Source organism: Caretta caretta, chromosome 3 (assembly GCF_965140235.1).
Source record: "Caretta caretta isolate rCarCar2 chromosome 3, rCarCar1.hap1, whole genome shotgun sequence".
NCBI classification, from domain to species: Eukaryota; Metazoa; Chordata; order Testudines; family Cheloniidae; genus Caretta; species Caretta caretta.
The window spans coordinates 176,292,973-176,317,220 of NC_134208.1; the positions used below are offsets into that span (position 1 = coordinate 176,292,973).

The window sequence follows — 24,248 nt, forward strand, 5'->3', positions numbered from 1 at the left end:
TGTGAAACATTGAAAGATTAATACTGTTGCAAAATTACCTTTCTCCTGTTCAGGCTTTGTGCCTTCTCCAAGCCCTCAGAGCAGGGTAGTGTGCAGGTGTGGCTAAGGGATCAATGGCAGCATGACTCCTGAAGAGTATGACGGCATTACATACGGCAACATTTCATATCCAAACATTTGGTTTCCTGCCATTTCTCCAAGGCACTGAGTAGCACAGAGGGACTGCTGCAAAAATTGCCCGAATTCTGGGATTTCTAACTGATTGATCCAACCACTTTTCCTCTGCATGAAGGATGCTAATTAGCCCAGATGGAAGGGATGGTTTGTGGGGAACGTGGATGCTTGTCTTTTGGGAACAGAAAGAGACCACTAAAATAATGTCATATAGGCCAGCCAACAGATGCTTGTGTCTTGTTAAAATGAACATGAAATGTTTGCAGGATGTTAGTATATAATGAAGAGTAGGCTTCTTTGGTGTTTAAAACACAATTAAAATGGCTGTGCTTTGGACATATCTATTAGCAAATCCTATAGTGTGCAGATCCAGATGTATAGTCTGTATCCTTTAAAAAGTACCTTTATGGGAACTAATTAATGCTCCCACATACACATACTCTCTCTCTCTTACTTATTTTCAAGTTTCTAAACCTCTTTTTTTCAAAACAAACTGATTGATAAAGGGCTAGTAATGTGTGAAAACAGTTTCAAACAGTTTCACTGGATAGAAGTCAGTGTTTGGTACTGCAGGCACAGCATGGTGAAGGATCAGAGAGGGCAGTGCAGAGTGGAGAAGAAAATTGTCAGCATATGACCTCCAGAAGAAGAAAGAGGAGAACCCATGTACCCCCTAATGCAGATAGAGGTAAGAAACCGTTTTCAGGCTCTCTGAACAAGTACTACGGTGGAGAATGGTTTGGAAGAGTCATCTGAGGAAACGGATCAGAAGGCGACCCCATCGACCAGAAGGCATGGGAGATGCATTGTCCTAGGGATGGGGGTTCCACGACCACCACTCCAAAGAGGAGGAAATGGTTGGTGGTGGTCAGGGATTCCCTCCTAAGGAAGATGGAATCATCCATCTGCCACCCAGACCGGGAAACTTGAGAAGTGTGCTGCTTGCCTGGAGCTAAAATTCAGGATGTGAAGGAGTGTTTGCTGAGACTGATCAAGCTCTCAGACTGCTACCCCTTCCTACTTCTCCATGTGAACACTAGTGATGCTGCCAAGAATGACCTTGAGCTGGTCACTGCAGACTGCATGGCTCTGGGAAGAAGGATAAAGGACTTTGAGGTGCAAGTCATGTTCTCGTCCATCCTCCCTGTTGAAGGAAAAGGCCCAGGTAGATACCATTGAATTGTGGAGGTAAATGCATGGTTGTGCAAGTGGTGTCGGAGAGAAATCTTTGGATTCTTCGACAATGGGATGTTATTCCAGGAAGAAGGATTGCTAGGAAGAGATGGGATCCACCTAATGGAGAGAGGGAAGAGCATCTTCACAGGCAGGCTTGCTAACCTAGTGAGGAGGGTTTTAAACTAGGTTCACCGGGGGATGGAGACCTAAGCACTGAAGTAAGTGGGGAAGTGGAATGCTGGGACAAAACACAAGGAGGAGGGTACAGGAGGGGAAGCCTCTTGATTCATACTGAGAAAGTAGGGCAATCGGCTAGTTATCTTAGGTGCCTGTACATGAATGCAAGAAGTCTGGGAAACAATCAGGAATAATTGGAAGTCCCGGCACAGTCAAGGAACTGTGATGTGATTGGAATAACAAAGACTTGGTGGGGTAACTCACATGACTGGAATACTGTCATGGATGGGTATAAACTGTTCAGGAAGGACAGGCGGGGGACAAAAGGTGGAGGAGTTGCACTGTATGGAAGAGAGCAGTATGATTGTTCAGAGCTCCAGTATTAATCTGGAGAAAAGCCTCTTGAGAGTCTTTGGGTTAAGTTTAGAGGTGAGAGCAACAAGGGTGATGTTGTGATGGGCATCTGCTATAGACAACCAGACCAGGAGGATGAGGTAAATGAGGCTTTCTTCGGACAACTAACAGAAGTTTCCAGATCACAGGCCCTGGTTCTGCTGGGGGACTTCAATCACCCTGACATCTGCTGGCAGAGCAATACAACACTGCACAGATAATCTAGGAAGTTTTTGGAGCGTGTTGGGGACAACTTCCTAGTGCAAGTGCTAGAGGAACCAAGTAGGGGCCGTGCTCCTCTTGACCTGCTGCTCACAAACACGGAAGAATTGGTCGGGGGAGTAGAAGTGGGTGGCAACCTGGGCAGCAGTGACCATGAGATGGTCGAGTTCAGGATCCTGACAAAAGGAAGAAAGGAGAGCAGCAGAATACGGACCCTGTACTTCAGAAAAGCAGACTTTGACTCTCAGGGAACTGATGGGCAGGACCGATTGGCTAAGCAGCAGTTCTGCAGAAAAGGACCTGGGGATTACAGTGGACAAGAAGCTGGATATGAGTCAACAATGTGCCCTTGTTGCCAAGAAGGCTAATGGCATATTGGGCTGCATTACATTGCCTGCAGATCGAGGGAAGTGATTATTCCACTTTATACAGCACTGGTGAGGCTACAACTGGAGTGTTGCATGTAGTTTTGGGCCCCCCACTACAGAAAGGATGTGGACAAATTGGAGAGAGTCCAGCAGAAGGCAATGAAAATGATTAGGGGGCTGGGGCACATGACTTATGAGGAGAGGCTGAGGGAACTGGGCTTATTTAGTCTGCAGAAGAGAAGAGTGAGGGGGGATTTGATAGCAGCCTTCAACTACCTGAAGGGGGGTTCCAAAGATGATGGAGCTGGGCTGTTCTCAGTGGTGGCAGATGACAGAACAAGGAACAATGGTCTCAAGTTGCAGTGGGGGAGGTCTAGGTTGGATATAAGGAAAAACTATTTCACTAGGAGGGTGGTGAAGCACTGGACTGAGTTACCTAGGGAGGTGATGGAATCTCCATCCTTATTGGTTTTTAAGGCCCAACTTGACAAACCCCTGGTTGGGATGATTTAGTTGGGGTTGGTCCTGCTTTGAGCAGGGGATTGGACTAGATGACCTCCTGAGGTCTCTTCCAACCCTAATCTTCTATGATTCTAAGTAAGTAGTTTTCACATTTACAGCTTTCAGTAGTAATGACGACTTCTGAGCAATTGGTTAAAAAATGAAGTCTAAAACAGACACGGAAGACTGCATTTGTTCTCTGATTTTTTTTCATTCCTTTTGTACAATTGTTTTCATAACATAGACTGGAGTAGAACCCATATTAAAAAAAAAGTGGACAGAAATATATGATGGACCAAAGTACATGTGCTTCTTCAGCATAATATTAAAAGACATAGTGCTGAAACTGAAGGAATGTCAAGTATCAAGTGCTTCTCACTGGAACTGTTGTTTGACACTAGACTATGACTCTGTAGTCTGATTCATACACTTTCCTCTAATGCTGACTGCTCATGGCAACTAACAATCAAGCCTGGGTCATCAGTGCTCAGTTTGGGCTAGATCCACAAAGGGACTTAAGTGTTGCAGTGCTCAATATTGTAACAACTAATTTGTAGGTGCCCTGTTGTCTGGTGGAATCCTAAGCCCCAAGTTAGGTGCTCAGGCAGAGGCAATGCGTGTGGGGGTGGGGGGGGAGGGGGAGGTGGGTCATGTGCCCCCCCCCCCCCCCCCCAGATTTCTGCCTTCCATTTAGCAACAGCGTCTATTCAGAAGTTTTCAAACTGTGAGGCGCGACGGAACGTTTGGTGGGGAGAGGTGAGTGACAACTCCAGGTGGCTCGGGCCTCAACGTCGAGCCCCACTCTTCAACTTATCCCAAGTCTGGCAACCTCCAAGCTCCAAGAGCTGGGCTCGCTCCTTGTTCTTAGTGGCAAATGCTGTGACTTGCTATGCGGAGCCCCTCACCAGCTCCTCCAGCCTCTGCCTGCCTTGCCTCACAGGGAGAGGGGAAGCACCTACAGGCAGGGGCCGGCAGCGCATGCACGGAAAGGTCACCCAGAGGCACATGGCGGGCTTTTGCAACGTCAGCGCTCTCCTAAATTGGTCACAATTTCTCTGCTTGATGCAGCATGCGGTTGGCGCTGGGGCAGGGTTAGGGGTGTGGCATGTGAGCCGCTGTGTGGCCAGCTGGGAGTGGAGACATCAGGCGGAGCAGAGGTGGGGGAGAGTGCGCAGGGCCTCGTTGGGCACTAGAGAGTAAGGGGGAGACTAGGGCAAATGGGTGGGAATGCGCCTGCCCCACCCGTAGAGTGAACACATGGGGTGGTCACATGCCCCCCCACTATCACCAGTTATTTGTCACCTCTGTGATCAGGCTCCCTATGCAATGGATGGGGAGAGTTAGGCACCTAAGAATGGGATTCACAGAAGCCAGCAAACTAAGGAGGAGCTGCCTAAGCTTCTGAGGAGTGAAATGCAGAAGAGTGGGATTGGGGATTAACAGCTGTGAACCCTCTCCTGGAGTTAGGGGCCTATATCTGGTCATCCCTTTATCATAAAAAAATAGACCACACTCCTCATTATAGCCAATGGCTCAGGGTACTCACTTGGGGTATGGGAGACCTGTTTTCAAATCCTTGCTCTGCCTCATTTGGAGTAGAGACTTCAAGTTGGGACTTCCATATCCCACGTGAATACCTTGACCATCAGATGACTGAGAGCCCCCCCCCACCCCATACCCAATTTCTCCTGTTGACACTGTTCCACTTTGTGTAATTACATATTCATTGGACCAGGGATTTGAATTTGACTCCTACACGTCCTGGGGGAGTGCCCTAACCAGTGGGTTGAAGAGTCTATCTCGCTCTGATCCAATGAGTATTTAATTATTTATGCAAAGTAGAAAGGTTTCAGCAGGAGAGACTGAGAGAGCCCCTCCCCAGGATATGTGATAGCCTACAGATTAGAGCACTCTCCTTGGAGGTGGGAGTCCTCCTGGGTTCAAGACCCTATTCCAAACCAGGCAGCGTGGGGATTCAGACCTGGCTCTTGGACATCCCAGGTGAGTGCTTTAATCTTTGGGCTATTGGGTAATCAGGATGCACCTGCCAGCCACAAAAATTCGGGGCCTGCTCACACTTGGCTGTCTTTTGTGCAGGTTAGGAGTGCTCAGAGCATATCTCCTGGATCAGGCTCCACAGGCAAGATAGGCAGGGGAATGCCTAGTTTGAGAATCCAGCAGGGGTTTAGGCATGAGCTAGGATGTCGAGTGGCTAGGTGATGTCAGGACTTTAGTTGGCTTTGTGCATGCCTACTGGTGGAAGTTTAGGTGCCTAGGGAATTTAGGCGCCTTCAGGATTAGACAGCAGTTGAGCAGGGGTTGAGGATCTTAGACCCCTAAAGTGGCAGTAAGGCACCTAAATCCCTGTTTTGGATATACACTCTTGTGTCTGTCTGGGCATCTAAAAGAACTTGGTGGTAACCAGTTTTGTAGAATGCAGAAGTGCCATTGGTTAAATTTAGCTAAAGGCTTTTTTTTAGATCTCAATTTAGTAGAGAAGGCCCTCTTGAGAATTCATCACTACTGAAAGAAGAAATAAAAGTGGTTTATGTTGTGTGTGGAAACAAAGGTATTGTCTTGCAGATACCAAGGTGAGGAGTGCTTTAAAAGTACCTTATTTAGAGCCAGTGAGTATAGATAGAAAGAGATTGTTAGTCCTTGGGCTCTCTGCTGAGTGTGTCAATAGGGGGTGCTAATTAGCATGGATTGAAGGCGTGGTTTGCGGGGACATGGATATTTATCTACTGGGAACTGAGATAGTTTTTCTACTGTTACTTGAAGTTTCTCTTTGCTGATCTGCTCATCTTCTACCTTCAGCAGGAATGATGGGGGGTGGATCAAGTAATGGTCATAAACCTTGCGAATTCCACAGTAAACCTCTGCCTAGAGTGTGGCTCAGTAGGTGCACCTCTGAATGCTGGGCTTGATTGTTGTGAGGGAAGAGATAAATGGGCACATATCCATTCAAATTAATGTGGTATGATTTATTTAAGTCACCTGCTGTATCCTAATCTTTACAATAAATAATGGGACATCACAACACAGGTATTCTTTGCTGCTAATTCATCCAGAACAATTGTCTGACAGATACAGCAACTTCTGGAGGAGACACACGGCTACGATTTCAAAACAGTGTATAGAAGGGTTTATTTGTTCATGGGAATTGTGCATAAACCTCCAATCGAACTCTGAAAAACAGCCCCTGGTGTCCTGGAGGGTCTTTCTAAGTGTTTTGAATCTGAAGAAATAATTTGAACTTTCATCTCCCCCATTTGCAAAAGCTCCCACTTGCTTGCAATTGTACAGACATTAGTTAACGAGACTTCCTCCCTTTGCTCACGAATATATACAATCAATAAGAATACACTATTGTTAGAGGACAGCTAGAACCACAAAGTTCAGGTCCTAATCGGAACTTCCCCAAAGTTCCAGGTGTTTGGAGATGGAATTTTTGTCCTGCCTGTTTCAGAGAAAAAGACCAGCTGGGACAATTTTATTCTGCATTTAAACTCTCCCAAAGTTTGGGGTATTGAGCAGCACGCTCTGTTCTTATTGAAGGCAGTGGGAATTGAGATATCTGAGGACTTTGGAGAATTGCAGTGTTTATTGTTTAAGTAGTTGCAGTGTGCTTAGAGACAGGTTTCAGAGTAGCAGCCGGGTTAGTCTGTGTTCGCAAAAAGAAAAGGAGGACTTGTGGCACCTCAGAGACTAACACATTTATTTGAGCATAAGCTTTTGTGAGCTACAGCTCACTTCATCGGATGCTTATGCTCAAATAAATTTGTTAGTCTCTAAGGTGCCACAAGTACTCCTTTTCAGTGTGCTTAGAGCTATACAAAGTTCAGAAGAAAACTTCATACCCAACCCAATGGAGTTTATAGTGAAAGGGTTAGATTATAAGAGGTGCTTAGAACCTGCAGCTCCCACTGACGTCAGTAAAAGGTGTGTCCCATTAATGTTAGGCCCTAAATGAGAAAAATAAACATAACTCCCTGCTTTGCCTGTGGTAGAGCCTGGACCAAGTTTTGTGGAAGTGAGTTTCCTTGCACTGCTACAGACACAGGGCTTTTTTAAGACTTTGATTTTGATTTTTCCCTTGCATGTCTGGTTCTCAGAATGTGTGTCTGGGATGATTCTGTGCTTATCATTTTCCCCCCTGTGCTTTTTCTTTTCAGCACCCAAAGACAATGAAGAACGTGTGTTCAGAGAGCGGATGCGTCCAAGAAAGCGGCAGGGTGCTGTACGACGCAGAGTTCATCAAGTCAATGGACACAAGTTTATGGCCACCTACCTTAGACAACCAACATATTGTTCGCACTGCCGAGACTTTATATGGTATAACCAACATATGGCTTTTTTGTTGTTGTTGTTGCAAATGTCATGCTGTTTTGGATTGAACTGTTGAGGTTCCATTATGTCTTGCAGCAGTCCGAAAGGAGTAGAGCGTGTAACAGGCCAGGGGAACTCCACCTGTATGACCCCCTCCACAGTCCAGAAAGGGTACCCATTCTAAGCTCCCAGGTCCTTAGCTGTCACCTTTCTCTCAGATGGAGACCCTCATCTCTCTTCCTCCTGACCAGGGTTTTTTTAGGCTGCACAGTTCCCTGCCTATACTGTGTTATTCCGAGCAAGACAGACTGCTTAACTAGGCCAGCATTTGCACTTCACATATTCTGTGAAAGATATAAACGGTGTAATTGCCTATAGTTACAAGTTACCACACAGCTCTGTCTAAGCAAACACATCTGTTTTTAAGGTGAAAGCATTACAGAGAAAATGTATTAAAAACAATAAAAATCTACACTCATGCTGAAAAGCTTACCAGAGGTCACCCCAACTCCAGCCTCAGGCTTGGCAGGTGTCAGTCCTTCCAACCCTTCCCATGGACTGAAGGTTCTCTCCATTTGCTGGATCAGAAAGAAGACCCTGAGTCAGTTTAAACTGAGGCTGTTTATCCCAAAGTCCTTTCTTTATCTGTTGGTCTCTAGAGAATCCAGTTTGTACTAGTATATGTGAGCCTGTCCAGGTGGTGGTACCTCCCTGGAAGTGTTACAAGCTGAGTGAATTTGCCTAATAGCTCCCTCCTCTTCCCCCCCCCCCCGCCCCCTCACTGGGCTTTGGTCACCCTCCCCCATGGGCCCACAATGACACATAAACGTAACACAGTGAGATCACCCAAAGATATTGCAGGAAATTGCCATATCTGTCACAGAGCAGTACAGCAGTTTAGTTCTTTTCCTCTTTAACATTAATTCATCATCAGTTTTTGCAAACAATAACATAAACCTGTCAAAAATTTCCAGTGTGAATGATATAATTTGGGATTTTCTCTAGATTACAGAGCTCAGTCCTGACCGGCCTAATATCTAAAATGGATCTGATTCCTGTAACTCACTACAGTATTGGCTAGCCTCATATTTCACAACTGTAAGTGTCACTGCAGAGCTAGGCTTCACAAGAGTAAAGAGAGCTGGGGTATGACTTGTTTAAAAATTTAAACAAATAAATTTTTCAGTTAATAATCACCATTTAAAGCAGTGTGAGCAAGATTCTGATCTTAGGTACTTGGGCAGAAATCCAGAGTAATTTCAGTAAAGTCAGTGGAATCACTGTGAAACTGAATTTGGCTGTGTGCCTTCCTAACCCCTCCCTCTTTTGGTGGCCATCCTCAATGCCTTCTGTATGAGGAGGAAGACCTCATGGCCAATTTTTTTTTCTGAAGCTTTCAAAAGCTTCAGTTTTGATTAAGAAAACCCCTAGAAAATACAGATATTTTGGATGTGAGCCCAGGGTGTTTCAGATGTAAAATGTCAGCTGGCATGCAGAAACCGTCCAGAATGAGGATTCGAGAAAAGGGGATTGTCACCTCCTCCAAGAGCAAAATCCTACCTCCATTTAAGTCATTGGGAGCTTTGACGTTGACTTCAGTGGAACCAGAATTTCACCCAAGATATCCTATCAGACGATCAAATGTCTTTACTCTGCTTCTTCATTTCTGAGCTACTTCCTTCCAGCAGTGAATATAGCAAACAACCTTTGAGAGAAAAACCTAGTCACTTTCAGTAGCTTTATCTGAGCATATTGTTAGTATCCTTTAAGTAGATCAGCAAGGATTTTTCCAACTCCATTGGACTGAAGAAGTTGGCCAAAATTTTCAAACCTGGGTCCAATTTTGTTTTAAAATGAGTGCCCAAAGTTAGGCTCCTAAGTACATATTTAGACACCTAGATCAAAGAGGTTTGATTTTCAAAGATGCAGAGCAATGCAGCTCTCAATGACTTCAATGAAAATCAGGCCAGTTCTATGTAGGTGCCTGAAAGTAGACTTATGAGCCTAATATTAAGAATATAAATTTTGGCTCGGATGCCTGAAGTTAAGCTCCTAAATTCATATTAAGGCAAAAGTGGCCCTATTTTTAGAAGCACTGAGCACCCACATATCCAAGTGAACTTGATGCAGGTGCACAGCACATTTGACAATCAGGCCACTTTTATTCAGGTTTCTTTAGGTACCCACATTGTAAATGTCCTTTTCAGCCTAAAAGGCTTGGCTGAATTAACAAAGATCATAACATAACACTAAGTCAAGAGCTCCACTTCAGAAATGATTTATTTTATGCATTACCGGTATGCACGGATGTGTGTTATTTTACAAAGAAAAGGCATGGGGACAGATTTGGCTTTCAGCTACTCCAGTGTAAATCTAGAGTGACTCCACTGACTTCAGTAGAGCTATGCCAGATTTACTCTAATGTAGCAAGAAGCAGAATCTGGTTCAAAATCCCTATTTGAAAGAGTTTATAAGTAGAGGCCAGATCCTGAAGCCTTTCACATGTGCATAATCACAGTGAAGACACATACACTCAAGTCATTTGGACTCATGTTAGAAAGGAGAGCAGGATTGGGTGCTAGGCTAGAGAAGATCTGACATGGTTTGGGGTGAAATTACAGCAGCCAAAGGTGCACAAAGGGCCTTCCACGTTCTGACATCCTGAGGTTTTCTTATTTTCACACTGTGCACGTCATGAGTTTAGGTTTAAATAAGTCTAGTTATGCCAAAAGTAGCTGCAGAATAAATACAGCATTATAAAAGACAGACAACATATACATTTTGTATACACTGTCGATTTTGGGCAGGGAAAGAGAAATTCTAATTAAGCAACATTTTAGAAACGGAAGAGAAATATCAGCAAAAGCAAGTTTCAGTTTATTAGGACTCCATATGTTTAGTAGACAGAGAACCGTCCATAAGTAGGAATGCACAAAGTACATGATCCAGATGGTGCATGCCCCCCCTCCCTCAGTCATATGATGTATGACTTTCTCCCACATTTTTCTGAAAACTAGTCCAATGATGAAACATGCAGGCTGTGGGTTACAGGAAAATGTTTGATTGAATCATGAACCTGGCCAATAGAAGAAGAAAACAGCATAGTGTGATTTTTTTATCTATGTATTTTACATTTTCTAAAATACTTTATGTATGTTCTTATCTACAGGGGTGTAATAGGAAAACAGGGATACCAATGTCAAGGTAAGAGAGAATCTACAGAGAGAAATTAGAATAGATACTAATATATTGTTGCTGTTATGTATAAATACGCAGGGTTATGCACTACTCATCAGACGTATATATATATATATATATATATATATATATATAAGAGCAAGGTTGGAGCTCAAGACTATGAATTAGAATATGAAGTTTTAATAACCGAATCAGTCACTGACTTGTGACTGAGAGCAAGTCACTTACACAGATTTTCAAAAGTGTCCATTAGCTAGGGTTGGTTCAGCTGAAGTGAGTAGGATCAGTGTATATTTAGCATCTCTGAAAATCAGACTTCTCACACTGGCCATCCAAAATTAGTGGATGTTGCAGCCCTGGTAAAGCTCCCTCTGTTGGACACTGAGCAGGCTGCAGTGTTTGGGTCCTTCCCACTGGGCTTATGTACTTTTAAGCTACCCTGAGTCTGGGTAGGCTCCAGCCACCATGTCTTTCTTTGGTATCCTTGGTACATTTCCTTAGTATTGACTAAGTTGAACCTCATGGCCCAGCTGTCCTAGGCTCCCAGGCTCAGTGCTGATCACTTTCCTGGAGCTCCAACCTTGTGAACACTCTGGTTTGCCATCTACCTCTCCAGGAACATGTGATAGTTGAAGTACATAAAACACAGACTTTGTAAGGTTTCTAATATAATTACTCTTGACTTTAGATAGCACAAGAGATACACAGAGTTAGACCAAACAATAAAATACCTGTACACATTTTCCTACCCCTGTTTCCCCACCACTCTAGAGCATTCTTTGGGCTTAGGTCAGAATCTTTTAAGGAGTCCAGGATCCTTCCTCTTCCCCTGCCCTCCTGCCTGTGGTTTCTCCTCTGGAATATGGAGTTTCTCTCTCTCTGTCTCTAAAATGGTTGGTGAGAGACCCTTTCTTTTACAACCTCTAGTCCATTTTGTCATGTGATCTCCTGATCAGCCTTATCAGGTGATCCATTCCTTAATTACCTCCCCCTTGGAGTTCAGACTTGAAAAATTGGTTTGCCCTAGGCAGCAGCCTTCTCTTTCTCCAAAGGTGCTCCATTTAAATGGACAACCATCAAGGTTTAATGACCTTCCATTGTTAGCTCTATGCCAGGTGCATAAATTTCTCCTGTCACCTCCTGTGGGTTTTAGCTCAGTGTGAAGGCAAAAGACATCAGAAAAGACAAACAATCCCCATGTTCAAAATGGAGATTGCAGTCTGACACAGATACACATAGAGAGCCTCCAACAGCAAGCAGAATTCAAAAGCTGTACATGGACAGATTTCCCATATTGTCACAGTGGACACTTCTGCAAATGTTGGCCTCTCCGTTTCTCACTTTTTTGATCTTGCAAAAGTGGAAGCTTTATCCCATGCTGTTAAGCATTTGTGAACCTTGGATGAGAGGTGCTAATGGCAAAATACTGTAATTAATTAGATTAGATAATTATAGATGTTACCGGTAACAAATGTTACAGTTAAGATTGAGTAAGTGTTTCCATTTTTACCTCTAATTTCCTATGCTCATAACTTTTCAAAACAGTTGGGGGATGAAATTTTTCCTGCTTCGGTCTCTGCCAAAGATGGTATTTTTGGAAAGTTTGAGCAAGCTGCATTGTTATTTTTCAAAAAGAACGAGGAGTACTTGTGGCACCTTAGAGACTAACAAATTTATTTGAGCATAAGCTTTTGTGGGCTAAAGCCCACTTCATCAGATGCATGCAGTGGAAAATACAGTAGAAAGATAAATATATATACAGAGAACATGAAAAAATGGGGGTTGCCATATCAACTCTAACGAGACTAATCAATTAAGGTGGGCTATTATTAGCAGGAGAAAAAAAACTTTTGTAGGGGTAATCAGGATGGCCGATTTCAAACAGTTGACAAGAAGGTGTGAGTAACAGTAGGGGGAATATTAGCATGGGAAAATAGTTTCCCCTACTGTTAGTCACACCTTCTTGTAAACTGTTTGAAATGGGCCATCCTGATTATCACTACAACTGTTTTTATATCTATATCTTCCTACTGTATTTTCCATTGCATGCATCTGATGAAGTGGGTTTTAGCCCACGAAAGCTTATGCTCGAATAAATTTGTTAGTCTCTAAGGTGCCACAAGTACTCCTCATTCTTTTTGCTGATACAGACTAACATGGCTACCACTCTGAAACCTGTTATTTTTCAGTTATGAGAGAGTTAAAAAGATTAGTTTTTCTCATTGTAACAAAAACTTTGACACTTTTTTACATAAGAAAATAAGAATTGCTATAATGGAATACACCAGTAGTCCATCTAGTTCAGTGTCTTGTTATCAAAAGTAGCCAGGATCAGAATAGCCACTCTTTCTTTCATGGAGGACAATTTTTCATCATCTGGAGAACAATGGATTGATAACTTTATAATTGTTATCCCATCTGCTGTATCTGCAGATATTTGTCTACTGTGTCTGTTCCTTTTTTTTTCAAATGTAACTGACCCCGGTTCTTGACAAAGCATTTTTGCCTGCTGAAACAATGGGAAATCTTCATTTATTCTTATTAGTAATAATAAATAAATAACTTAACTTCTTCCTTTTTCTGATTGTACAGTGAATCCCATGTGCCTTTGTTTCTTTTAGCATGAAAGCTCTTTAGGCAGGGGCTGTTTTTATCTTCATGTCTTATATAGTGCTGATCCCATTGACTGTGCTAAACAAATAATGAGGTTTTTTTTTTATATAAGCTGCTATCCAGTGACAGAAATAAGCTATGGCTGAGAGTGTTAAAGATGGTTTGAATTTTGGGTGCCTTGGATTTTGGTTGCCCATCCTGAGAGTCCCTTAAAGGGCCCTGATCTTCAGAAAGTGCAAAGAATACGCCTTCTGAAAGTCAGGACCCTTTAAGATGTTTTAAATTGTACACCCAAAATCACAAGTCACTTTGGCTCAGATCCTCAAAGGTATTTAGGCTCCCTAAGTTACACTGATGGATCCATTAGAGACAAGACCAGTGATGTAATATCTTTTATTGGACCAAGTCCTACTGGTGAAAGAGACAAGCTTTCAACCTACACTGAGATCTTCAAGTCAACCCAGATCTGCAGATGAGCTCTGTATAGCTCGAAAGCTTGTCTCTTTCACCAATAGACATAGGTGCGGGAACATGGGTGCAAGGGGTGCTGCAGCATCCATGGGCTCCCCACTGTAGCCCTTGGCTGCCAGCCCCACGCGCCCAGGCGCCCGGCTGCCACCCCGCACCCAGAGCTTTATTCCCGGCCTCAGCTCGGGGGTGGTGGTGGTGGTCAGGGGTAAGCGGGCTGGCTTTCAGCACGCCAACTACTAAAAATGTTCTGGGGCAGTGCCAATACAAGTGGGTTCAATAAAAGATATTATCTCACTCACCTTGTGTCTCTCAAATACTGGGACCAACATGACTACAACAATGTTCCCAACAACAATTTGATGATCTGGGCTTTTTTAGCCTATGTCTTTCATATCCCAGGGAAAGGGATCCAGTGTTTTAGCCTTTTGACTTCAAGCTTTTACTTTAAAAACTGTCTTCATGAAAACTCATTCTTTCATCCCCTTTTTGTTTACAGTTTGCACTTGTGTAGTCCACAAGAGATGCCATGAGCTTATAATAACTAAGTGTGCTGGTTTAAAGAAACAGGAAACTCATGACGAGGTAAATATTTATAAAATAAATGCTCTAGATAAAAAAGAAATCTTTTTATCTATTCATGTCACTACCGCCTCCTCCATTTAATCAACAAAAAGATATGGAGTTTGTTCGGACCCTTCAGGTTTCCACATAGTATAACATTTACTCTTGAATGACAAATCACCGTAACAGCTCCATTTACTTGGGAATTATTGTAAAGCAGTCTGTTCCTGGCTAGCAAGTGTTAGACAAAATCAAAATTCTCTGACATCTCAAAACTCTTTTTTGTTTCCATCCTGCTTCCATTGAAGTTAATGGAAGTTTTGCCATTGAATGCAGTGGGAGCAGGTTCACACCCTTTTCCTCCCAATTGCATTTAAAGTGGGTGATTCGTTAGCTAACAGTAGTATAAAGACTCTGCTTGTGTATCCTATGTTAACATAAAACAGTGCCCAGAGGTGACATAAATTATTTACAGGGGGCTTGCTCTAACTGCATGCAGAGCTTCCAAATGTGGAAGAAAAGCAAAACGTAGTATTCTGCATTGAATAATGCCCATAGTTAAAAAATAACACAGGAGAGGTTATACCAGTTACTGTGTAGTTAATAGTTTTTCTAGGTTACTTCACAGCTGTGGAGAAATGTTGTGCATAATATAAAAGGGATTATCTATCTATCTATCTATCTAGTATATGTTACCAGATATTTAAGCAAATGATGTCTGCTGATAACGAAATAAACTGTTTTACTAAGCTTGGAAATGATTATATTATTATTTATATCTACCAACAGTACTCACCACTGCTCTAAATATAAAAGAACACAGGACTCCCACCTCAAACGATGTACATTTTTAAAGAAGACAAAAAACTCACTCCAAACATGGACCCAGATCCTCAGCTGTGGCTAACAAATGCACAGTATGGTTTTGTCTGCACTGACCAAAGATGCGTGTTTACAGTGAGATAATTAACGTGATAAGAAAAGGAGTACTTGTGGCACCTTAGAAACTAACAAATTTATTTGAACATAAGCATAAGTTGCATCCGATGAAGTGAGCTGTAGCTTATGTTCAAATAAATTTGTTAGTCTCTAAGGTGCCCCAAGTATTCCTTTTCTTTTTGCGAATACGGACTAACACGGCTGCTACTCTGAAACCTAACGTGTGCTAGTTATCTTGCTGTACAATCCTAAATGGAACCAATGGCCTTGTCCTATTAATGTGAGGTAATTAGATGAGATCACCTAGTTTACCTTGCAGTAAAACTGCAGTGCCTTGTCTCCGTTCTGTTTTTACAGAAGGACAGCTAATGTGCATTGATTATTACGTGGTAAGACAAACCATTTTTGTCAGTGAAGACATGCCTGTAACTTGGGGAATAGAAAGGGTGTGTAGAGGTGGTTTTAAACCACCTTTGTGCTTCTGCAGTTATGGGCCAGGCCAGCCAGATTTGCCTCCACCCCTCCACATAATTTGGAGTAGCATAAAAGATGCTGTAAAGTATACTGTCTGCCAATGGCTGATTTTGCAGTCCTGGCACTTATGGGTGGGGGATACACTCCCCCCCACATCTTCCATTTATTTATTTATTTTTACTTGTACACTAACTGAATTTTACTTGTACACTAAGTGGATGTCACTGAGACACCAGCTGCTGGCATTCCCCAGGGCCATTTTTGCAGTGTGTTTCAGATTAGAACAACACGTTAACCTCTGCAGTGAATATTCTGTCCCCTGATCTGGGGAGCAGACGTGCTTTCGCTCCAGAACATGATCTCTTTCATGGGATTATGACATAGCCCTGCTGCACCAGTGTTTTGGCTAACAATGATTTTGAGCAGTGTCCACAAGGAGATATGAATTCCTGAGCAGATTTATGTTCCCAGGCTCCAGACTAGTGGACGCTTAGATGCACTGCTGATACGATGCTCTCATTGTTTAGTGGGGTGCTAGCCCACTGGAGAGAAGCCAGTGGTAATAGGAAAGAGGGAGAAAAAGCATTGAAATAAATCAATTTTATTTATAAAATAAATCTTTTGCTATGCAGTGGGCACCCTTAACTTTTCATGGATGATCTTCAATCAGTAGCTAATGGTACTGTGGATTCTCTGTTCACAGTACCTTGTTTTCTCGTCTTACCAATCTAAAGACCAGTGGCATATTGAAAAGCAAGTGGATTGTGACTTCTTTAATTTTCTCCTGTGCTAGCACCTCCCATGCCTGCTCTCAAAACAATTGGGAGCAACTTCCTTGCCTTTCACATGGAGAGATCTCTGCTGATAGCTGTGCAGTTGTTATTTCAAGGAATGTTTGGAAGCAGACTGCAGTCTTTGCACCATCAATTATCTGTGATCTTTTGAACACCAAGAACAACAAACAAAAAAAAAAAAGAAAGAAAGAGGTGGAACACTCTGTGGGGAAATAAACCCATTTAAAAGGATGATTACACCAACATGTACCTAGTTCATCTTGTTTCACCTCTGTGCTTTTCAAAACATAGCAGGATCCTAATTCACATTGACGATAAAAGCGAATAATTAGAAGCGAAGGGGATTTCAATATGTGGTGCTTTGCTTTTTCCAGCACGTGGGCTCCCAGCGCTTCAGTGTCAACATGCCTCACAAGTTCAGCATTCATAATTACAAAGTGCCCACCTTCTGTGACCACTGCGGTTCATTGCTCTGGGGTCTCTTGAGACAAGGTTTACAATGCAAAGGTAAGGAGAACCACCTCTACTTTAGAGACTTGCTATGTTTCTCAGCCAGTGCATTGGTTTGGGAAGGGCTTGCCTGTCGTAACAAGAAAATACGTGACTATTGGTAAGTCATTCTGTTTTCTAGCAGGTACAGTTAATAGTAAAAAGCAAGTGGCAGCATAGGGTAATAGGAATTGCCATCATGGATCAGAATCTAGTCCATTGTCTTGCCTCTGACAACATCTGGCACCAGATGCTTCAGAGGAAGGTGCAAGAAACCCTGCAGTAGGTAGCTATGAAATATCCTTCCCACAGGGAATATTTCTTCCTAATCCGATTAGTTAGAGGTTGACATATGCCCAGAAGCATGAAGGTTTGGATCCCTTCAATTTTTCTTGGATATTTTTATTCCTGTAGGATGGAAATTATACACTACTATTTTTTACTTTCATATCTTCATGAAGGCTGAGCCTTACCATGCAAGACCAAACTTGAGTCCCAGGCCAAGAAAAAAGAAAGAAAAAAGGTTTTGTATGTCTGGCTGCACCATGTTATGTGGAGGCTAGCCTGCTCCCTCCCATGGTAATTCTGAAAGAATGGGGTTGATTGTGTCCTTTTCCAATATTTGGAACACAGGCGTTGGACTGTGCATCTATTTCCCACCCCAAGTCCAAGCTAGATCATGCACCTGAAATGAACTGGCTGCTCATCCTTAATCTCCTTGACACACGCTGATTTGTGATTTGGCAGGGAAGAGGTGGCCTCAGATCTCCTTGTGGCGGCTAGATTGAGTAATACAGGGCTTCTTTTCTGCTGAAGGAGGATGTACATTTCCATTTGGTAATGAGGCAGCCTTAAGGACTAGATTCCTCTGAGACAGATAGTTAGTTGTTCTGAAAGGGGAAGTAAAGTTTGTCCAAATACTTACAGGGTAATAGCATTTTGGGATCAATGGCGAATCAAATAATCTGTCGTGGGGTTTTTAATGGACTATGGCTTGAAGCTCATGCCAAACTTATAAAAATTAATATCTAATGAAATTTAAAACTTTTTTCACATTACAGAGACTGTATCTTCCATAAATTGACAGACTCATCTTAGTAAATTTAAAAACAGGATTAAGTTTACTGCCTGATTTTCCAAAGAGCAGGAGCTAAGGGTGACACATAGAAGGCGTTGTAGTCTACAAATAAAAATATCATCTGCAGTTACACTGGGTAAAAATGAAATTATTAGGGAGCTGCCAGTCCTTATGCTTCAGGGCATGAGGTGATCACCAGCTGGAGTCATGAAGAAATTTCTCCCATGGCAGAGTGTTTCACGATAAGGGGCATTGTGAGGCTTAAACCTCCCCTGGAGCATTGAGTGATGGGTAGTGGCAAGACTAAGACCATTATTTTCCTATTATTGCCATCCCTATGTTTCTATGTCACCTTAATTCTGTTGGCGGGAAATTCAGACCACCCTTTTCAGTTCATCTGGGTCTTGTTGGTATTTGCCATTTCCCCGTCAGAACTATAGTCAATCCACCATCTCCTTTCCATTCTATAACAATTAAGCTTCAATTCCTTAGATTCTGGGCTCTTCTCCTCCTCCACTACCACCACCACATCATCGTCATCGTGGCTGTGTTTTCCTTTTTATGTAATGAATAGTAAATACACGTACACATGCAATGCTCATGTATAAATAATGGTTCAGCATATAGCGTCTTCATTCCTCTCTTCATGCTTTTCTTATAAAACTGTTTCCTGTAAAAATGCACCACGACCTGCAAGAAATCTAAAATTTACAACCGGAAATGGTTGCTTCTCAGCAGGAGAGTAGTGCTTCCTGTTTTTCTTTTAACTAGTGCCCATCAATGCTCACCTTTCCAGAAACTTGCCTGCTTAAGCACACTCTGCTGTCTTCCTCAATGAAAAGCTTATTCCTAAGAAATGCTCTTCTTTTATCTTGTTTCAGACTGCTTATTACCCTTCCTCTCTCTGTTTAAATAACCTTACATATTGAGAACACACAGAATTTTCTGCTTTGTTTCATTTCAGCTAGTTCAGCTCTTAAAGGCACACAGTTAAGGCTCATAGGCCAAATGTTTGACCTACCAGCTATGTTTTCGATCACAGACACACAAGCATATAAGGATTTCTTCCTAGACCTTTCTGCTCCATTCCTGTGAGTAGGGGGTGTACTGGAACTTCAAAGCTACCTTCTCTCTGCAGTGCTCAGGATTGCTGCTAAATACACAGAGCACACAGACCACCTGTTTCTACAGGATTGCTGTGCAGTGTAACTTGTATTGGACTAGATGTTGGTTAAGATCGTAATAGGAAAATAGTGTGGTAGACTGGGCTTAATTCCCGCCTTGTATAATTCTGTTGATACAGGGAGGAATTTGACCAATTGAATTTTAAAGTGAGATAATCTTTTGCATCTAGCGCCTGACAACACTTGTAATTTTGCATGCTCTGTATCTTGTTCCACCAGAGGGCGCTGAAGGCTAAATTATTCAGACGTGTCAGTGGGCTCCCAACAAATCCAATCCACTTTATTTTTAATTAAGTCCATATTCTTTACTATTTTTTTTTCTTTCTGAGTAACCAGGAAACTACATGACTTCCCTGGTCATGCTAACATGCTAGTTACAGAGACATTAGTGGGGGAAGGGAGAGAGGGAATCGGGTATCTTGTGTAGAGCATAATTATCCAAAGGGGGAGATAATTTTATTATGTTGTTGGCCTCATATAAAAATTAAAACCAGGTACTTGAATACTCGGCTTGTTAGTGTGATGCTGGATTATAGCAATCTTGAGTAAACCAGATGAAGAGACGCTACTGTAAGCAGTTTATTAGAAAGAGCTAGATTAAGGCCTAATTCCGCTCTCCTTGAAGTCAATGGGAGCAGGATTAGGCTTAGTTCAAAGCTCTAAATGTTTTTCTAGTTGAAACATGTACCCTGAGATTTGCAGGTTTATTCATTTTCTCTGTTGTTGTTGTAAAGGCTGCCTTGTCACTGTCCTGGGGCCTGATGCAGCTCCCATTGACTTCAGTAGGAGCAGGAGAAGTGCCCTGAGGAGTAGCACTGTTCACTGACCCATGATGAACTCAGCATATTCTTTAAGGTTTTTATCAATGTCTTAATAATAATAGTAATAATAATTAATTGTCATTATTTGTATTACTGTAATGACTAGGAGCCCTAGTCCTGAATCAGGACCCCATGGTGCTAGGCACTGAAACACACTGGATAACATATTCGAAAGCACCTTTTCGGCTGAGATGGTGGTAAAAACCCTGTTGGATATGCTGAAGTGAAAGTAGGCAGTGAGTAAAATTCAGTATATAACTAGGAGAGATAAATGGGCCAAACTGCTGTGGTGTAAATCCAGAGTAACTGTACTGAAGGTAAAAGGAGTTATTTCTGGGTTATCATGCGTGTAACTGAAAGTAGAGGTTAGCCCAGTCACTTTAATGTGTTGCTCAGCCTATGCAGGCCACTACCAGAGTAACTGCATTGTGTGTGTCCAAATGCGTGGAGCTTGAGGTTCCATGTCGAAAACTATTATTTTCAATTTTCTGTTAAATTTAATATTTTATTGTTATATTCTTAAGAATAATGACATGGACTCATAATTTTATGTTAGTGTGTTACGTGCCGTTGCAAATTCAGCTAAATTCTTCTCTACTGAAAGAGAATCATATTTTAAAAGAAATGTTAGATCCTGGAAGATCTGATTGGAATCAAATAAAATGGATATTTTTAAATAAATGTCTATTTCGTTTTCTGAAAAACTTTTTTTTCCCACCACACATTTCATTGCAGTTTGCAAGATGAATGTACATAGACGCTGTGAAACAAATGTGGCACCAAACTGCGGAGTGGATGCTAGAGGAATAGCTAAAGTACTTGCAGATCTTGGAGTCACTCCAGATAAGATCACTAACAGCGGGCAACGAAGGAAAAAGGTAACAAAAATATAATCTCACATAAAAGGAGCAATAAATTAATGAAATGCACGTCAGTATTAACAGCTGGCGCTGAATCCTGCCTACTCACCTAACTCACTCAAGAAATCCATTAGAGTCAATGAGCCTATTGAGCTGTAGCTCACGAAAGCTTATGCTCAAATAAATTGGTTAGTCTCTAAGGTGCCACAAGTCCTCCTTTTCTATTCATGTGAGTAAGGCTAAAAGGACTTGGCTCTGGAGTTTTAGCATACATCATCCCTGGTAAAGTTCTTTGGGGATCGGTTTTGCTATGGTACAATCTTGCAAACCTGAAGACAACTTAAACAGTCAAGATGGGTTTTATTTTTTATTGGCACGAGGAATTGGACTTTTCAGACGCCAAGGTGACTACTTTGATCTCTCTCTGAAATACATGACTAATATATAAATACGTGTATCTGGTTGAAAACTGTCATGAGATCATCTGATTGCCAGAGGCTAGACTCTACCCTGTGATATTGTTGTAATGATGATAAATGCACTGAAACAACCACAATCTCTTATAAAAAGAAATAGGCTGCAAGCAGGTATTTCCAAAGCAATTTGCTGGAAACTAATTTGCTTTTCCTTGGAACAAAAATCATGGACCACCTAAAATGTATCCTGAATTCAACTGAGTTAATTTGGATTTACAATGGGGCCCTGATCACAATGTGGTCCCATATCTATCTGCATTTGCATGGTGATGGCAGCAGTCTCTCCCCTCTTGAAATGAGTGACTTTTACAGTCAGTTCTTATGAGATCTGTTAGTCCCTTGGCTTTAGATATAATTTTATTTTCACGGTCGAATACATATTTGTCCTGAAATATTAAGAAAACGGTTTAAAGCAAAACAAACAAAAAGTTATAGGAAAATTAGAAAGCAATTAATTGAATAACAAATCTTAGGAAAGACAAATTGCTGTACTGAAATTGCACAAAATTAGTGTGCAGTGCTTGCTAATATTTGATAGCACTGCCATTGATAAAAGTATACAGCAGCTCTGTTTACAGACTTGGTTCTGAAAGAGTCTTAGAATGGGATTTTCAGAAGTGCCTAACACTTTCAGTGGGACTTCTTAGGCTCTTTTGAAAATTCCATCCTTAATTGTCATTTTGTTGAGGGAACTTATTGAAGCATGATTTAAAGCATTATATAACCACACTTGTATTATTATGGGAGCATGTAGGGAGCCCAACCAAAATCAGGGCCCCATTGTGCTCAGTGTGCAAATAGGTAGTAAGAGACAGAGAACTTAGTCTATTTAGACTAAGGGTCAGAGGGGAAACAGAGATGGAAAGACGGAAAATAACTTCCCCGAAGCAGCCAGTGGCAGAGACAGGAATAGAGCTTAGTCTCCTAGGTCTAAGTCCACACCCTTATGCCCTGGACTACATGTAATTTTTAACATTGCAGTTATATTAGGTGGAATCTATTAAAATATTTGGCTGAAGGTTAGTAAAACATAGTACACTGCTATACTTTCTTAGTGTTCTGTCTAACTGGGTTTCCTCTAAATATTAAATTCAATTTTGCCATCTTGTCTTTTGAATTCATTATGGGTGCAAAGGTGTAACGTAAAGAAGAACTGGGCTTGCTATGGAATGTTTTACAGGTAGAAAATAATATCTGGTTTTCCAGTGGCAAAAACTCAGCTAGGGAATATTTGTTTCTAGTATGTCAATTTTCGCTTTGAAATGTTTATGCAACTAAATCCCGTTAATGCTACAATTAAAATTAATTGGAGTTAGGAGCTTAGGCACTTTTGAAAATCCCACTACACACCTATGTGCATCTTTAGGTTCCTGAGTACCTTTACAAATCTGGCCCTAAGTTACTACGTGCAGTATTTCAGTGAATGCTGTGATTTGTTTACACTTTGACATTATAACATTGCTCCCCTTTAGAATATCGTATCAGCTTCCTAAATGCTGGCATTCAATTAGCAGTACATCTTTACCTAAAAAGGTAGTTATTTACACCATATACATTTAAGGAAATTTCCATTGACTGTGATGGCACTCAGCACCTTGCGGGATTGAGTCTTTTGTAAATTCTGCTAGCAACAGTGAATGTGTGTGTGATATACCCAGTGAGTGTCCCACTGATTTGACACATTTCAAAAGTGGTGGTGTGTGCCATGCAACTTCAGTGCTCTCTGCAATGAGCGTGTGTAATGTTCCACCAAGGAGAGAGCTCATTATTCGAAAAACTGCCCTGCTCTTGGCCTCAGTTGTGCAATCCTTACACACATACGCACTCTATATGAGTAATTCCATTAAGGGTCACATATCCCCTGATACACTTCAGAGGATCTATGACATAAGTAACGGCTACTTGTGAGAGTAAGCTTTTCAGGAGCAGGCCCTTCCTGCTTTTAAAGGGGTTTAGTTTAGTTTCTAACAAGATGTGCTCTGTGTACTCCCAGGTGCACTTCAGTGGAAACTCTGTCTCGTATCTCACTGCAGGGTCCAATAGTAAACTGCAACTTTTTGGTGCATCTGAGGAAAAAAATGAAATGGGAACTGAAGAGATCATATCCTTGTGCATATCAGATTTTACCCAGGTCATTTGTTTTAGTACTTACAGTAACACTAACACTACTGTTTGAAAAGAAAACCTTCTGCCCACGTGGCTGTTTTTTTTTTTCAGTAATAAAGTAGCTTTTCATAGAAAACACGTAATCTTGACAGTAGTAGCTTATAAATGAGACAGTCCAGCAACAAACATACCAGTGAGAGGACAGGGGATTTAAAGATGTACGTATGTGCTTTTGTAAGAAATAAATTTTAAAGCTGGTTGAGATCCCATATCATGAACCGAAACACAGGCTTAAAACCTACAAATCAGTATGTTTTAATTGTGAATTGAAAGACATTTTATGGCCCAAACCCAGCATTAAGAGTTAGGGCATCACTAAAAGCTTTGAGGGCATCACTAAGATTTCGGCACAGATCTGTGGACTGTTATTGCTATTACAGGGAAAAGGCAACACCGAGAACTCTGGTCTTGGGGTAAGTAAAATACTGAGCAGCATGAACTCCTACTGACATCAATGACACCTGCCACTGAGGACACTTAGCACCCTGCAGGATTGGACTCTGATGGAAGAACTAATATTTGTTGACTAATTTGTTTAAAAATATATTTGCTTGCAGTTGTTGCGTTCACATGTTACTGAATTGGATTCTTACACAGGCTTTTTTCTGTGTGTTTGATGAGCATTTCATTTAATCTTTAAAGTGAAAGCCTGTACTGTAGGCATTGGGATCTAACTTTTGACAAAGGCTGAGAGATGATAATTTAGCAAGGATGAAGTGTACTCAGTTCCCTTTATTCCTTCCCTTTGTGAAGTTACTTTGTTTTTCAAATTGCTTCTTTTTCA

The 24,248-nt window shown here is 41.7% G+C and overlaps 1 protein-coding gene and 1 long non-coding RNA gene across 8 annotated transcripts in view; one reads left to right on the forward strand and one right to left on the reverse strand.

Moving 5' to 3' along the window:
- Positions 1 to 24,248, forward strand: part of PRKCE (protein kinase C epsilon) — a 524,967-nt gene that overhangs the window by 315,448 nt on the left and 185,271 nt on the right. For 4 of the 6 annotated variants that reach the window (XM_048842979.2, XM_048842981.2, XM_048842983.2 and 1 more), the window contains 6 exons: positions 7,187 to 7,346; positions 10,510 to 10,544; positions 14,119 to 14,204; positions 16,765 to 16,897; positions 20,698 to 20,840; positions 23,845 to 23,877. In XM_048842979.2, coding sequence (XP_048698936.1) covers positions 7,187 to 7,346; positions 10,510 to 10,544; positions 14,119 to 14,204; positions 16,765 to 16,897; positions 20,698 to 20,840; positions 23,845 to 23,877 — 590 coding nt within the window. The remainder of the gene's footprint in view (positions 1 to 7,186; positions 7,347 to 10,509; positions 10,545 to 14,118; positions 14,205 to 16,764; positions 16,898 to 20,697; positions 20,841 to 23,844; positions 23,878 to 24,248) is intronic. The other 2 variants (XM_048842980.2, XM_048842982.2) reach the window with 1 other exon arrangement.
- LOC125633554 (uncharacterized) overlaps positions 1 to 24,248 on the reverse strand; it is a 47,322-nt gene that overhangs the window by 17,105 nt on the left and 5,969 nt on the right. Inside the window, exons 3-4 of one of the 2 annotated variants that reach the window (XR_012667774.1) lie at positions 8,901 to 9,045; positions 7,834 to 7,918 (exon numbers count right to left, since the gene is read on the reverse strand). This is a non-coding gene — a long non-coding RNA (uncharacterized LOC125633554). Of the gene's footprint in view, positions 1 to 7,833; positions 7,919 to 8,900; positions 9,046 to 21,762; positions 23,365 to 24,248 lie in introns of those variants that run through there. The other variant, XR_012667775.1, reaches the window with a different exon arrangement.